The sequence below is a fragment of the Symphalangus syndactylus genome, chromosome 6 (genome assembly GCF_028878055.3).
Source record: "Symphalangus syndactylus isolate Jambi chromosome 6, NHGRI_mSymSyn1-v2.1_pri, whole genome shotgun sequence".
In the NCBI taxonomy this organism is placed as follows: domain Eukaryota; kingdom Metazoa; phylum Chordata; class Mammalia; order Primates; family Hylobatidae; genus Symphalangus; species Symphalangus syndactylus.
The window spans coordinates 50,877,185-50,894,046 of NC_072428.2; the positions used below are offsets into that span (position 1 = coordinate 50,877,185).

General features: G+C 37.4%; 3 protein-coding genes across 13 annotated transcripts in view; 2 read left to right on the top strand and 1 right to left on the bottom strand.

The window, feature by feature from the left end:
* Positions 1-16,862, top strand: part of HBE1 (hemoglobin subunit epsilon 1) — a 208,008-nt gene that overhangs the window by 79,933 nt on the left and 111,213 nt on the right. The window lies entirely within an intron of this gene.
* LOC129484515 (olfactory receptor 51I2-like) lies at positions 176-1,126 on the top strand. The gene has a single exon (XM_055282693.1). It carries the CDS (start codon positions 176-178, stop codon positions 1,124-1,126), a length of 951 nt encoding a protein of 316 aa, XP_055138668.1.
* LOC129484513 (olfactory receptor 51Q1) lies at positions 8,424-9,378 on the bottom strand. The gene is given in 2 exon segments (XM_055282691.1): positions 8,424-8,694; positions 8,696-9,378. Coding segments are annotated over 2 exon segments (954 nt in total).

A 16,862-nucleotide genomic window follows, 5' to 3' on the forward strand; every position in this document is an offset into this window, starting at 1 on the left:
TGTCTGTTATCCTTTTATTCAGAATGATGTAGATGACTCCAACTTTCTCTCTTCCTGCCCCGTCTCCTTTCTTCAACTTTTCAGGTTGGCTTCTAAGGCGGAAGATCCAACAGGTGGGGACTAACTTCAGTGTTTTTCAAATGGCAGGTGAAGACTGATCTCTGCCGTTGTTGGCATGGGAGCTGAAAGCAATGAAAGTCTTGATCTCCTATCTGTCTTCCTGACTGGCATCCCAGGACTGGAGGCCCAACATGGTTGGTTCTCCATCCCTTTCTTCACCATGTACATTGTGGCCATTGTGGGAAACATCCTAATTATGGCAGCAGTGCAGGAGGACTCTGCCCTACATGAGCCCATGTACCTATTTCTCTCCATGTTGGCTGTCACTGAGGTGGGCGTCTCTGTGTCTACACTGCCTACTGTTATGGGCATTCTTTGGTTTGATGCCCACAGAATTGACTTTGATGGCTGCCTGGCCCAGATGTTCTTCATTCACACCTTCTTCTGCATGGAGTCAGGGGTCCTACTGGCCATGAGCTATGACCGCTTTGTAGCCACCTACAACCCCCTGCGCTATACAGCCATCCTGACCCTGCCCCGTATTATCTGCATGGGTCTGGGCGTTACACTGAAGAGTGTGGCACTCATGGCCCCACTTCCAATCCTTTTGATGCAACTGCCCTATTGCCACACTAATGTCCTCTCACACTCCTACTGCCTCCACTCAGATCTGATGCAGCTGCCTTGTGCAGATACTAAAGTCAACAGCATCCTGAGCTTTGCCATTGTTCTCGCAACTTTTGGGATGGACTCATTGCTTATTGTGGTCTCTTATGTCTTGATTCTTTATACAGTGATGGGCATTGCTTCTGGAGAGGGATGGTGGAAGGCTCTCAACACGTGTGTGTCACATATTTGTGCAGTGCTTATATACTACGTGCCCATGATTGGGGTATCTGTGATGCATCGTGCTGCCAAACATGCTTCACCCATTGTCCACACACTGATGTCTAGCATCTGCCTTTTTGTGCCACCTATGCTTAATCCCATCATCTGTAGTGTTAAGACCCGGCCAATAAGACAGGGAATTCTTACCTTATTCTCCTGCAAGAGGGAATTGCTCTGAATCACTCAAGGAGTCAGGAACTGTCATTAAATTCATAAACTCTGATAATGTTTCTGCTATGGGCAAAGCTCTGCATTAGGCGTTTTGAGGAGGAATAGGAACAAGGAATTCAAAGTATTGCAACAGGCTTGAATCTGAAATGCAAGAGTTATTCCTAACCCTTTCCATCTCACATTTTATTTGTATATGTGTTTCTCTGTGTGTGCACATGTACATGACTTTCTCTTCTAACCAGATATGGTGACTTTGGGGCAGAAGTAATGGATTTTCCTTTGCCTCATTTTCTCAAAACTCCTAGCAAAAAAGCCTGACAAATAGTAAGTTAACAATAAAAGCTTGAGACTTAATGAAATTTAAATTTAAATAAAGCAAAATTCTATTTTTGTGGGTTAGGTAGGGATTACCTAACCCATATCTTCCAATTAAAAAAATATTATCCTAGGAACATGTCTTTGAGTAAGGTAAGCATACTCTCTGGTTTTCTCCAGATATTCATGGTTTACATCTGTTTTCCTTAGCATTATTATTGTTACCTTCTTTTACTCTCAAAAATGTTCTTGGTCAAACAATAAGTTGTTTATTTTTGTTTACATTTACCTATGAAGCAAATTCCTGTTATGTAAGAAAACAGACTCTTCCTAAAACTTGCTGTCCAGTGGTCTCACACCCAGAATTTATGACCATGACACTCTGAGAATGAACAGCTGACCAAAAGACCTCAACTGAAGCATGAAATGAAATATGAACAACCTCACAATGCCCAGGCTACAGATTCTAAGAATCTCAGCAAAAGCAGTGGAATCCCAGGTTCTAATTTTAGATAAACACTTCTTGGCAAATAAGTCTGATATCACTGTTTCTGGCTATACCCCTTTTCTATTTCCTCCCTTCCTTTCATGCTTCTGTGGCTTTACAATGCATGTGGTGCTTATATTCTTATCTGTTCCCCATCCTGCCCCTTCCTCAGCCCTGTAATCATGGGTCTAGTGGGTCTGCTCCCCTCTGCATCTGCCCATGTTTGCCTAGGCTTCCTGCAAACCTTGGTCAAATGGGAACGACCATCTTCTCATCTCCTAAACACACAGGCCTTTGTATAAAGTGAATTTATGGAACTGTGCTGATTGATCAGTGATTAGTGTCACTGATCATTCGCACTCACTTTGGGGCCTCCAATTACAATGAAAATATTGTCTTCACCACATATTATTCTCCTTGACTCGTCCAGCTTACAAGGGTTGTCTTTGTAAGGTTGTCTGTGACTTTTTTTGAAATACTTAGTTTGTAGTCACTGATTTGTTCTTCCAGCCCACTGCACAGACTGAGACCCTGGTATTGCGGTGAAGAATTTATTGACACTAGCCACACAGGAGATGGAGTTATTACTCAAACCAGTCTCCCCAAATGCTCAAAGGCTGGGGTTTTTCAAGGATAGTTTGGTGGGCAGGGGACTAGGGAATAGGTGCTGCTATTGGTTGGTTGGTGATGCAATAATAAGAATGTGGAAAATGGCCGTCATGTGCTGAGTCTGTCTCTGTGTGTGGTGGGTGCAGAGGACCAGCTGAGTCATGAGTTACAAGTCTGGATGGGGTCAGTCTGAAAAACATCTCAAAACACCAATCTTAAATTCTACAGTAGCGATGTTAACTATAGGACCAATTGGAGAAGTCACAAATCTTGTGACCTCTGGCCACATCACTTTGAAGCAGTAAGGGACTGTAAAAACTATACCTACATTTTTAGCAGAATTCAGGCCCCCCTCTTATTTCTAATCATGTGGTCTTTCATTAGCCTTACAAAGGTAGTTTCAGCCTCTGTACAAGGAGGTGATTAGTTTGGGGGAGGGACTATGATGGTCCTTGTTTCTAAGTTAAACTATAAACTAAATTCTTCTTATGTTTAGCTTGGCTTATGCTCAGAAATGAGTGAAGACAGCTAGCCTGTGAGGCTAGAAGCAAGATGGTGTCAGTCATGTCAGATTTCTCTCACTGTCATAATCTTTGCAAAGGTGGTTTCATATTTACAACAGTAGTCATCCAGTTTTTGTTTATGTACTTTCTAATATAAAAAACTAAAACTTCTATATATAAGCATGGATCATTTTACGTGCTTTACTTTATTGTGCCTCATAGATGTTGCATTTTCTACAAACTGAAGGTTTGTAATAACCCTATGTTGAGCAAGTCTATCTGCACCATCTTTCCAGCAGCATATGCTCATTTTGTTAGCATTTTTAAACAATAAAGTATTTTTAATTTATGTACATTTTTAGATATCATACTATTGAACATTTAACAGATTACAGTATAGCGTAAACATAACTTTTATATGCACTGGGAAATTTTAAATATGACTTTTTTTGCAATATTAACTTTATTGTGGCTGTCTGAAACTGTACCCATATTGTCTCCAAGGTACACTTGTACCTTCTCAAGAATATTCAGATTGATATTTAAATTTTTTATGATAAATTTACTTAGCTGTTGAGCATGCCTTTTGGGATATACAGTATTATAAATATATTTAAAGTAAATTGTTGTATCACATCTTTAAATATCCAAGAAAATCTAAACATGTAATGTTTTGATATCTGACATGAATTTAAGAATACATGAACATGTTCTTTAACAGTCAGATATTTTACATCAGTACCTTTTTCCTCTAACTGAAAATTTTATTTTACCTCCATCAAAAAGTTTTGACCATGCAATGTATATTTATATTTGAAACTATTTTAGTATTCACTGTACCATAATTCTTTGCAATAAAAATGTACATAATTTAAATTTGATGTTTAAAAATAGTTGAAGTTGTTTTTATTTTCTAATATCATTCCTGTATGAAATATAATGCTAGAAAAACATTTTAATTACCATAAGTTTTAGGTTTTTCTCAGCGAAATCTAAATTTTGAGCTTCAATATTTTCTATGCTGGTTTTATTTGTCAGATAAGTTAAAATTATTTCCAAAGATATTCAGCTTTATGTTAATTCATGTGTTTGTTCCTATTGGGTTGTCATCACTTCTAGGTGCTTCTAGCTTACAGAGCAAAAAAAAATATGTCAGCATACTAAACTGTGCATATACAAAATCTATAAATATTTCTGTGCCTATCTGCATCTATATTAGGCTAAAATGACATCATACTGATGTCTTCAACTCTAATTCATGGTTTATTCAAAGCTTTTCCCTTTGTGTCTGTAACCTTCTGCTTTAACTCTGAAAAACCTGGCTCATGCCATCTGTTATTCATTTATTTAAATGTTCAATTTCAGCACACATATGTAGGGGCAGGGAGAACGCTTCAGTTTCATTCTCTATGAAGATTCACTGGAATGACTGACAACAGACAGATTAAGAGGATAAAAGGCATATTAATTTATTAATGTGCATATGCATGGGAGCCATATAAAATATGAGACTCAAAAGAAAGGTTGGATGGTTGATATATACCATCTTCATAGGGGAGAAGGAGAAGGGGAAATGTAAGCAATTGTGAGGGGTAGTAAAGAATTTCCAGAGGAAATGAATAACTCAAAAGAACAATGGACTAGGACAAAGTTCCTCTGCGCTTTGGGGGAGGTGATGGGAAGAGGTGAGTAGTGGAACTTCACTGTGAACAAAGGTTGTCTCATCATGCAGATAATGTCTCCCAGGTAGTCTCTCAATGTTGTCTTCAGAAGAATAGATGGGAAGTTTATCTGGATGTGATGACAACTGACTTTAGTCTCTTTTCACTTGTGGTTAGTCTTTCCTGGTTATTTGATAAGAGTCCTAGAAAAGGAGTTTTAAGATAATTGCATTTTTTTTTTTCTGGAGGAAATTTCTTTAACCAGATGAGGGAACTTCAGATAAGAAAGGGGATGAGAAAAACAGGGAGACAGAGAGAGACCTTGGTTTTGAGGCTTATTTATAAGGACTTTCAGTTTTGTTTAAAGCACTCAACATGCCAAAAAACTATACTGTAGGGGCTTGTTTTTGTGCCCTAACACATGTATAGTAGTTGCAAAAGTGTTAATCCACACCCCCATGAGAAACTGCTTCATTAAGTAGGGTAGAGTACATACTATACTTCCTTTTGCCTTTAGTCTAACATATTTCACCTATTTCCAAAGTTACTTAGGTCAGCAACTTCCCCCCCCCGCCCCAACTTATTTCAGTGTGGTTGTTTCATATATTTAATAACTATAAGAAAGATTTTTCTTGTCACATTGTGCGTTTCATCCTGTAATCCTATAATGTCTTAAAAAAGTTTTAAATTTTGTTTCCATTAAACTTCATCCTGTAATGCTGTAAATTCCATAGATTTTGGTAAGTGCATAGTGTTATGTGTGCACCATAACAATATGATAGAATGATTCCACCACCCTAAAAAAAAAAATCCTCGAGCTTCACCTATTCAGCACTTCACTTTCCCCAAAACCTTGACTACCATTGATTGACATACTCGCTATAGTTTTGCCTTTTCCAGAATTCTATATAAATACAATCATGTATTTTGTTAGCCTTTTAAGACAGGCTTCTTTCGCTTAGCAATATGCATTTTGGATTCATTCGCATCTTCGTGCAGCTTGATAGTTCATTCCTCTTTAATTGCCAAATAATATTGCATTGTTTGGATGTATTGCAATTTGATCATCCATTTGTTTACTGAAGGACATCTTGGCAACTTCAAATTTTCTGTCTCTTTTCTTTTTACGCTAATTATTGCAAAATGATTCTTAGGTGTTTGGTTGAAAATTGTGTCTTCTTCTATAGTAGCAGCCTAGGCTATCTTCTATTTGAATTAATGGATCCATTTAACATCTCAAAAAATTAATATCCAATCTTATGCCCTCTTAAATAGCTTACTTAAAATAATTTACAGGTCAATAAGATATAAAGAATATTACATTCTTAGAATCATACTCTACATTTAATAATAAACACATTTCTATAATAAAATATGACCAGTATAGTTATTCGCATTTTAGGTACCCAATAATTTTGCAGACACATTTCTCAATTAAAAAATTTACAAAAATGAAATCTATTTCAAAATCTAAACATATCATGATGTTTTAAAGTCATAAAGCCCTCCTCCCCTCGCCACACACACATGCAAGGAAAGAAGATAATAAACAGTTTATCTCAAGAAAGGAAACAGAAAAGGGAGAACAACAGATAATAAAGCAGATGACTTGATTTAATCTTCATCTGATTTCTAGTTAAGTTTTGACTTGTGAGGAGTTTATCTCTGACCACAAAATTGAATTGATAGATATCTGTCATCAAGACATTATTTATGGTAGCGTGTGCTTCTCTTTTAAAAAAACAACATAATCCCAAAATTTATTTGCCCCACATGCTGCTCTGGAGCATTTCCAAGCCTGTACATTGACAAAAATTTTCTTTTGACCCATATTTCTATCCATGTTCTTGACTTTTTTCAGATTTGGATTTTCTGGTCTTAAATTCTATTGTGAGAATGCACATATTCCATTTTGCAATTTATTTATGCCAGCAGACGGAGTGTTGCTCTTTCGCCCAGGCTGGAGTGCAGTGGCTCAATCTCGGCTCACTCCAAGCTCCACCTTCCAGGTTCACACCATTCTCCTGCCTCAGCCTCCCGAGTAGGTGGGACTACAGGCGCCCACCACCACGCCTGGCTAATTTTTTATATTTTTAGTAGAGACGGGGTTTCAGTGTTAGCCAGGATGGTCTTGATCTCCTGACCTCGTGATCTGTCCGCCTTGGCCTCCCAAGGTGCTGGGATTACAGCCGTGAGCCACCGTGCCAAGACCTGGCTTTCACTTCTAATGCTACTTATAGAGACAGGAGGCAGCCAAGGGTCCCCGGTGAAACCCTGCGTTCAACCCTAAAACAGCCTGAAGGCTGAAAAACCAGACCGTTCGTCCTGAATGAAGCCTGCCTTTTCCTGACTGATTCTTTCTGAATAATGCTTACCTCTGTACTGGGAGGACAGGGTTCAGCCTCAGGAACTTCATGCCATTTGCAGGGAGGAATATCCTGGCCTCTCCTCTTTCTGTGTGGTGACCTGAGATTCAATCTGTGAGTCAGGAAACCTGGTAGCAGGACTCTCTCTCACCATGCTGAGAGGTTTTTTTTTCTTCTTTTTCTCTTTTCCCTGAATAAATTTCATTTTCCTCACCCTTCTATGTGTCTATGAGCCTAATCCTTCCTGGTTGTGTGACAAGAGCTCAGTTTTAGCGGAACTAAGGAGAAAGTTCTGTAACACTACCTTCCTCTGTGCTCCCACTGCCTATGTTGATTCAAATCTAAGTGGATCCCAATATTGACCACCTGCACCATGAATCCAGCAATCAGAAGCTGTGATCAAATTTATAATTGTCTCTTCAAACTGATATTTCTGGGAAAGTTTATCTTGTTTCCACAAAATATTTTTTAATGATCCTTAAGGTCATATCAGTGTACTAGAACATTTGCTCGTGAAAAATTCACGATGCCCAAGGGAATGTGCCCATAAGAAGCAGAGCTACATTAAGAACATAAAAGTACAAAAAAAGTCTGCTCTGGTCAGAAAAAAAAATGAGTTTTTCTTCCCACAAGAAAGAAGTTTGAATTCTGAATACTGAAAAACTCTGGCAAGGTAGGAGCTGTGAAAGGTCTTAAAACCATACACTAATGTTAGACCTCTTGCATATGTTCATTTTGTTTGCTGAGTGTTTATTAGGTAAATTAACCTAAATTACTTGGGTGTTAGTTAGGTAAATCTGAATTTACCTAATTCAGAGTAGGTAAGTGCTGGTGTTAATTAGGTAAATCTGAATGGCAGAAAAACTTGATGTGTCTATCGTCCCTCAAAATGTTATCATTCCTTTGCAAAGGAAAGTCCGATCACCTGTTACAGTGATCCAGAACAAAAGATCTAAAGTTTACCAAATGCCTAAATGGAACTGCCTAAGAGAATAGGTGATGGGGCAACAACAAGATTTCCTTTAAACTTCTGGGAGTTTAGGTTTAAATAAGCCCATAGGAGAGAAAAATATCCAGAAAGAAAGACAAGCTTCGAGAGAACTTTACTCAATCGATTAAACTCCTCCCATTGGGATAGCTGTTAAGATGTGCTAGAATTTTATCAATTCAGATCCATATCTCTTTTGTATAGAATCACTGCTGCTAGCTCACCTCAGCCAAAAATTCCATGCTGAAAGCCAGGGACATGTCATACTACCTTAATATTATGATGAAGTTTTATTTTATAGTTTCCTAATTCTGAATATATTACCCCCTTAAGCCTATGACTCATACTTCTCAGTAATTTAAGAAATACATTCCCTCATCTTGAATGCATATTTTTGAGGGAAAGGAAATTTAACATTCCCCGTTGGATCTGCTTGTTCTTTACACTGTAAATGATGGGGTTCATCACTGGGGGTGCCACCAGGTAGATATTGGCCATGATAACATGGACCAGTGGAGAGGCATGCTTGGCAAAGCGATGAGTCATAGATACACCAACCATGGGAATGTAGAGGACCAGGACAGCTAGAATGTGGGACAGGCAGTTATTGAGGGCACGGAGTTGCTCAGCCCAGGTGGCTGTGCCCGATATTTTTCAGAATAAGCGTATAGGAGATCACAATGAGCAGAGGATCCATGATAATAATGAGCAAGGCAAGAGCAAATCCATACCAGCTGTTGAGCAGCCTGATGTCAGCACAGACCAGGCAGATCATATCCTGGTGGAGGCAATAGGAGTGAGAGAGAAGGCGGGAGTGGCAGAAAGGCAGTCGCTTGAGTAAGAAAAGGGAGGGAAGAACCGCCAGAACACAGTGGCAAATGATGGCTAACCCAGTTTTACCAATGACTTCATTGGTGAGGATGGAGGCATAATGGAAGGGACAGCAGATGGCCACATAGCGGTCAAAGGACATAGCCAGGAGGACAGAAGACTCCATAAAGGAGAATCCATGAAGGAAGAAGAACTGAGCAATACAGGCCTCAGAGCTGATTCTACGAACGTTGAACCAGAGAAGCTGCATGACTGGGGGTAGGGTGGTGAGGGTAAGACCCAGGTCCGTCAGCGCCAGCATGGAGAGAAACAGATACATGGGCTGGTAGAGAGATGGCTCTGTGCAAATGACAGTGAGGATGGTGGTATTGCCCATGATGGAGATGGTGTAGAGATAGCAGATGGGGATGGAGATCCAGATGTGGGAGGCCTCAAATCCAGGGATGCCCGTGAGGCTGAAGTAGATGCTTTCTTGTGTGGTGGTAATCACCTGGGACATGACTGATGAATGTGTCTTCAGATTCAGGATCTTTACTCAGGGAGAAAAAGAAACATTAGAAATAATATCTCTTTGCCCATTTAATCCAAATTCTACTCAAATAAATGTTCAGAGTTGTTGAGGGTAACTAAAGCAAGATTTAAGAACATTGTGATACATGATATCCTTTCCTTAGCCCAATTCTTCAGACTGCTCCCACACAGCTAATCTTCCCTTGATGACGGAATATATATTAATTCATGGGTAACTCTAATTTTTCCTGCCTCCATTTTCCCACTCCCATTCAGTTTTCAGCACATTTAAATCTGCCTTTCATACAAATCTCACTATCAATACTGTTCTCACAAAGGCTAAAAATGAACTCTATTGTATAAATGTAATACTTAATATTCAATCTTTGTCTTTTTTTGATATAAATCCAGTGTCTTTTTCCAAATATCTCCTTTGACTTTTGTAGCAGCATTCTCACCTATTTCACTAGTTCTAAACCTATTGCTACTTTTTCTTCATCTCCTATTTTTTTCATTCATTAAGGTTTTATTACTCTACTGCAGTCTTATTTCTACTCTGTCCTATTCTCATTAGCTAATGTCTTCTGATATTATTGATTCTATTTCTATGATATAAAAAATAACGAAATAAAGGGCAAGAAACATAGGAAAGAAGAGGAGAAAGAGAGGCAACAGTCAAAAGTCTGTTTAACAGCCCAGGTGAAGACAATCACATTTATTGAGTACTATCTACATTTAGGCACTGCTTTAAGTGCATGACTCGTATTAATTCTTCTTATGTTCTAATAAGTCATGTGCCCTTTTCTTTTTCCTGATGATTCACAGAGGAGTCTTACCTGTGGTTTCTCCTGCCTGGAGGTACCCTCTCACGATCTGTGGCTTCTGTTTTCTCAGCTTAGCTCAGAGAGCAGGCGTGGTATAAGCCCCTTGCAGATCTCTAGTCTGGAGGGTGGAAGGTGTGGCAGGTCGCTTCAGGATTACATGGAGGCATCGCATCTTGAGACCTGGATCCCACAGGGAGGCCAGTAAATCAACTCTGGTGGTGAGAGACTTTGCTGCCCCTGAATCCTCACAGAGCAATAAGTTAGCCATATTGAATCACAGTTTCATTAGCTTGTTGAATGTGATTTGAAACTGCATGCTTGTGCTTAAACTGTACAATCTCTCAAAATTAGTTCTAAAAGACTTCCTTCTATAAGTACTCTGAAGCTGGGATAGAGTTTACAGGGTCAAGAGAGCTGTAGTTGACAGAAATATTGTGCATCAATTTCAAGGGGCATTCATCTTGAGCCTCTGGAAACACTAAGAAAAAGGAAATGTTTATATATATGTGCAAGAAATAAGGAAGTGAAGACAGAAATCAAAACTGAATTAGAAAAAAAATTATTCAATAGTTAGCTATTTGGTGGCTCATCTCTCAATTCCCACAAAACTAATTTCAAAATGAATTAAGTAACTAAATGAAAATCAGTGACAAAAAAGAAAATAGAGAAAATAATATAAGCATTTAAATCTTTCCTTTGTGAAGACTTTGTAAACAGCAGCAATAGACAAGAATCACAGAGAAAGACAAATAGATATAATCTGTAAAAATTAAATTTTCTCTGTAACAAAAATGGTAAAATTTAAACATTTCAAAAATATTTATAAAAATACTCTATGGAAGAGATTACTATCTTAAATATCAAAAATTAAATATCTCAATATTAAGATAAATACAATAGATTAAGAAAAACTATATGACAAAGTTAATAGTAAAAGAAATACAACTACAAAGAAGCATAAAACAATGTTCAACTACATCCAAAAATGCAATAATGGAAAGTTAAATCGTATAATTGGTGTTTTAAACTTTCAAAATAACAGAGGAATTTTCATGACAACATGCTATGCAAATAAGGACATGGCAATGTAGAAACATTCATACTTTCTTGATTTAAGTATAATTTGTATGTTAATTTCTGGAAAATGATTCGATCATAGATGCCACTTTAATTCAGTACATTTACTTCTGGTAGTAAATGATAAAATAATTTTAACTAAGGATAAAACCTTTTAATGAAAATAGCCAGACTTCTATGTAATAACAAAAGAGTAGAAAGAGATAAATGGTTCAAATATTAAAAGGCCTATATATCTATCACCTATCATGATAATTAAAATAATATGCAGCATTTGTTTTCAAAATATTATAATTAGAGCTTATGTTTCTATTTACATTTCAATGTGCCTAAGCACATTGAAATGTAAATAGAAACATAAGCTCATTATAATCTTTATATATGTGCTTACATTCTATTGTAATCATATTACAATAGAAATGTGCTTACGTGTGCTGGATCTATGGTAGGTGCTATAAAAATAATTTCAGTTTGTGCTAATTATGACCCTTGGAAAAAGGAGCTATTATCATGCCCATTGTATATAAACTGGGATTTAAAGAGGTTATGTCCCTTGCCAAGGTTTCAGATTTTGAAAAAGAGGCAGGAAAAGTATTTGAGGTATCATCGTTTCTCGATATCTGTGAGAGGTTGGTTCCAGGACCTCTCCTGGATAGCAACATCTGTGGATGCTCATGTTCCATACCTAAAATGGTAGCGTTTGCATGTAGCCTATGCACATACTCCTTTATGCTTTAAATACTTTCTAAATCACTCATCATGCCTGATACAATGTAAATGCTATGTAAATAATTGATATTCTATATTGTTTAGGGAATAATGACGGGAAAAATCTGTGCGTATTCAGTGTAGATGGAAGTTTTTTTTCCAATATTTTTGACCCAAGATTGGTTGAATCCATGAATGTGGAACCCACAAATATGAAGGACCAACTGTAGTTCTGTTGAATTCCAAAGCCAAAGTACGTTACCACTATGTTCTTAAAAGCACTTCTTTTCTCTAGGTGTGCCTGATAACTCCTTATTACCTGAGATGCTGAAGACATTTTCATTCCTGGATATAGATATAAATTGGGCACTATGAGTAAAGCATTAGCTTATCATCATGATCTTGGGATGTCTGTGACACACACGTGTGCCCCCAAAAGTCTCATAATGGCAAACATAGAGAAGATAAATCTTAACATCATTTCAAAGATAAAGAGGGGAATATTTTAGACAATTTGAAGGAGAGTGAAGATATATCAAAAGTAAGTCCTCAGATGTCATATTAGGATATAGAATTCATATACCTGCACATGACTCAAAAAATGAGCACATGCCTCAAGAAATAATCAGAAACTGCCCTATTACCGATATCAAGAAACACTCACCAAAGGATACTGTGGTGTCTCAGGAACTTCTACTGAGACCAGATGATGCTTTTTTTTTTTCCCTAAATACTTTAAGTTCTGGGGTACATGTGCAGAACTTACAGCTTTGTTACATAGGTATACACGTGCCATGGTGGTTTGCTGCACCTATCAACCCGTCACCTACATTAGGTATTTCTCCTAATGCTATCCCTCCCCTAATCCCCCACGCCCCGACAGGCCCTGGTGTGTGATGTTCCCCTCACTGTGTCCGTGTATTCTCATTGTTCAACTCCCAATTATGAGTGAGAACATGTGGTGTTTGGTTTTCTGTCCTTGCGATATTTTGCTGAGAATGATGGTTTCCAGCTTCATCCATGTCCCTGCAAAAGACATGAACTCATCCTTTTTATGGCGGCATAGTATTCCATGGTGTATATGTGCCACATTTTCTTAATCCAGTCTATCATTGATGGACATCTGGATTGGTTCGATGCTTTTTAATGCTTTCACTGTTAATGCTTCCTGGAGCCCTGAAAAAGACCAGGCATCTAGGATTTACTCAAGAAGATAGAGTCATATTCTGGCAAATGATTTGCATATCAGAAGGACTACCATATCTGTAAAGATCCACAGAGTATAATGTCCCTTGAGCAGAGAAGCTTGAATTTCAGGAGGAGGAGAGAAAGGTCTGTGCCGTTACATTAGTTTTCTGTGGTGACCAGAGCAAATTACCACAAATGTAATAGCTTAAAACAACATTTTTTTTTTTTTTAATCTTAGAGTCCATAGTTCAGAAATCTGAAATAGATCTCACTGGGCTAAAATCAAGAGATTGGCTGGACCACCTTGCTTTCTCACGGCTTTAGGGAAAACCCATTTTCTTGCCTTTTCCAGCTTCTAAAGGCCAACCACATTCTTGGATTTTTAGTCAATTTCTCTCTCTACAAAGCCAGCAACATCAGGCTGAGTCCTTCTGACACTGCCTTTTCTCTGGTACACTTCTGCCTCTTAGGACATTTCCCTTCAAAGGACACTAGTGATTATGTTGGGCTCACTTGATTATGCAGGACTTTCACCTTATTTTAAGGTTTGCTGATCAGCAACCTTAATTCCATCTGCAGCCTTAACTGCCCTTTTCCACATAAACCGACATATTCAGAAGTTCCAGGGATTAGGATTCAGACTTTTCTTATAGGGGTGGAGACATTATTTGGTCTACCACAATTATGTTCCTTTTAATCATCCTGAATGCCCATGGATGGGGACTTATTTCATTTTCCATTCATTAATGTCTTATTAGAAATACAGTCATGTGTCACTTAGCAACAGGGGTATGTCCTGAGATATGTGTTGTTAGTCAATATTGTAGTTGTGCAAACATCATACTGTACTCACACAAGCCTAGATGGTACAGCCTACTATACATTTAGGCTATATGATATAGCCTATTGCTCCTAGGCTACAAACATGTACATGTTGCTCTACTGAATACTGTAAGCAACTGTAACACAGTGGTATTTGTGTATCTAAACATATCTAAACATAGAAAAGGTATAGTAAAAAGTGCTACAACAGATAAACAATGATACACCTGAATAGGGCATGTACCATGAATGGAGTTTGCAGGACTGAAAGTTGCTCTGAGTGAATCAGTGAGTGAGTGGTGAGTGGGTGAAAAGTCCTAGGACATTACTGTTTGCTACTATGGACTTTATAAACACTGGACATTTAGGCTATGCTAAATTTATAAAAAATAGTATTCTTTCTTCAATAATAAATTAACCTTAGCTTACTGTATCTTTTCTACTTTATATACTTTAACTTTTTGACTGTTTTGTAATAATACAGCTAAATCCATGAATGCATTGTACAGTGATACAGAAATATTTTTTCTTTACATCCTTATTTTACACATTTTCTTATTTTTAAAATTTATGTATTTATTTTTACTTTTTAAACATTTTTGTTAAAAATTAAGACACGAACACACACATTAGCTTAGACCTACACAGGATCAAGATCATCAGTACATTGTCTTCTACTTCCACACATTGTTCCACTGGAGGATCTTTTGGACAATAACATACATGAAGCTGTCATCTCCTAGGATAATGATGCCTTATTCTTGAATACCTCCTGAAGGACCTACCTGAGTCTTTTTTACAGTTAACTTTTTTTTTCTAAGTAGAAGAAATACTCTCTCAAATAACAATAAAAGTAAAGTATAGTAAATAACAAGTGATAGGATTTTTCAGCTTCATTATAATCTATGGAACCACTGTCCTACACGCGATCTGTTGCTGATTGAAAAGTCATTATGTGAAACATGAGCGTATTTTACTATTCTTTTAGTGATTATCTCGTAGATAACAAATTGCGTCTTGACATCTTATAGTCTACTATAAATTACCATTTTTCAATTTTCCCAATAATGCTAGATAGATGCTCAGAACTTTAAAAACTCAAATGATATCTCTTTCTTTTTGCATTATTCCTGCCACAGTTATAGTTCAAAGAATGTTTAAACCCCAATACAACATGAGTATTACTGTTTTCTTCAGTCAGTGTTTGCTTTCTTCTACATATTTACCTTTTCCAATGCTTTTAATTTCACTCCATATTTCTGTGCTTGTCTCTGGGTTCATTTTCCTTTTGACTAAAGAACTCATTTGATATAACGCAGGTTTGCTGCTAACAAATACTCTCAGTATTTGCTTATCTGAAAACTTCTTTACTTTTTCATTTTAAAAGAATATTTTCACTGTATATAGAATGGGATGTTGGTGGTTATTTTACATAGATAAATCTATTATCTTTCAGTGTCTTTAATTTCTACTGAGAAGCCAGCCGTTTGTACTATTTTTGACCATTTAAAGATAATGAGACATTTTCCTCTGACTGACTTCAGTGTCATTTCTCTTTGTTACTGGTTTCTGTTAATTTAAATATGATATGCTTATTCAGAGCTTTCATAAACTATGTGGACCTTCTTGAATATATGAATTGATGCATTTTAACAGTTTAGGGGAATTCTCAACTATTATCTCTTGAAATAGTGCTTCTGTGACTCCTTTTCCTCTATTGTTTAAGTTTCCATGAATGTTACATTTTTAAAATATGTCCTACATGTATTTCACATGTCTTTATATTTTCAATTTTTGTGATTTATATTTTCAATTTTTGTGCTTTCATTTGGCTACTTTTTAAAATTTTATTATTATACTTTAAGTTTTAGGGTACATGTGCACAATGCGCAGGTTTGTTACATATGTATACATGTGCCATGTTGGTGTGCTGCACCCATTAACTCGTCATTTAGCATTAGGTATATCTCCTAATGCTATCCGTCCCCCCTCCCCCCACCCACCCCGCACGAGACCCGGGTGTGTAATGTTCCCCTTCCTGTGTCCATGTGTTCTCATTGTTCAATTCCCACCTATGAGTGAGAACATGCAGTGTTTGGTTTCTTGTCCTTGTGATAGTTTGCTGAGAATGATGGTTTCCAGCTTCATCCATGTCCCTACAAAGGACATGAACTCATCATTTTTATGGCTGCATAGTATTCCATGGTGTATATGTGCCACATTTTCTTAATCCAGTCTATCGTTGTTGGACATTTAGGTTGGTTCCAAGTCTTTGCTGTTGTGAGTAGTGCCGCAATAAACATACGTGTGCATGTGTCTTTATAGCAGCATGATTTATAATCCTTTGGGTATATACCCAGTAATGGGATGGCTGGGTCAAATGGTATTTCTAGTTCGAGATCTCTGAGGAATCGTCACACTGACTTCCACAATGGTTGAACTAGTTTACAGTCCCAACAACAGTGTAAAAGTGTTCCTATTTCTCCACAACCTCTCCAGTACCTGTTGTTTCCTGACTTTTTAGTGATCGCCATTCTAACTGGTGTGAGATGGTATCTCATTGTGGTTCTGATTTGCATTTCTCTGATGGCCAGTGATGATGAGCATTTTTTCATGTGTTTTTTGGCTTCATAAATGTCTTCTTTTGAGAAGTGTCTGTTCATATCCTTTGCCCACTTTTTGATGGGGTTGTTTTTTTTCTTGTAAATTTGTTGGAGTTCATTGTAGATTCTGGATATTAGCCCTTTGTCAGATGAGTAGATTGCAAAAATTTTCTCCCATTTTGTAGGTTGCCTGTTCACTCTGATGGTAGTTTCTTTTGCTGTGCAGAAGCTCTTTAGTTTAATTAGATCCC

What these genes read in the sequence shown, in the direction of transcription:
- LOC129484515 (XM_055282693.1), top strand. Translation starts at nt 176, where the DNA reads ATGGGAGCTGAAAGCAATGAAAGTCTTGATCTCCTATCTGTCTTCCTG.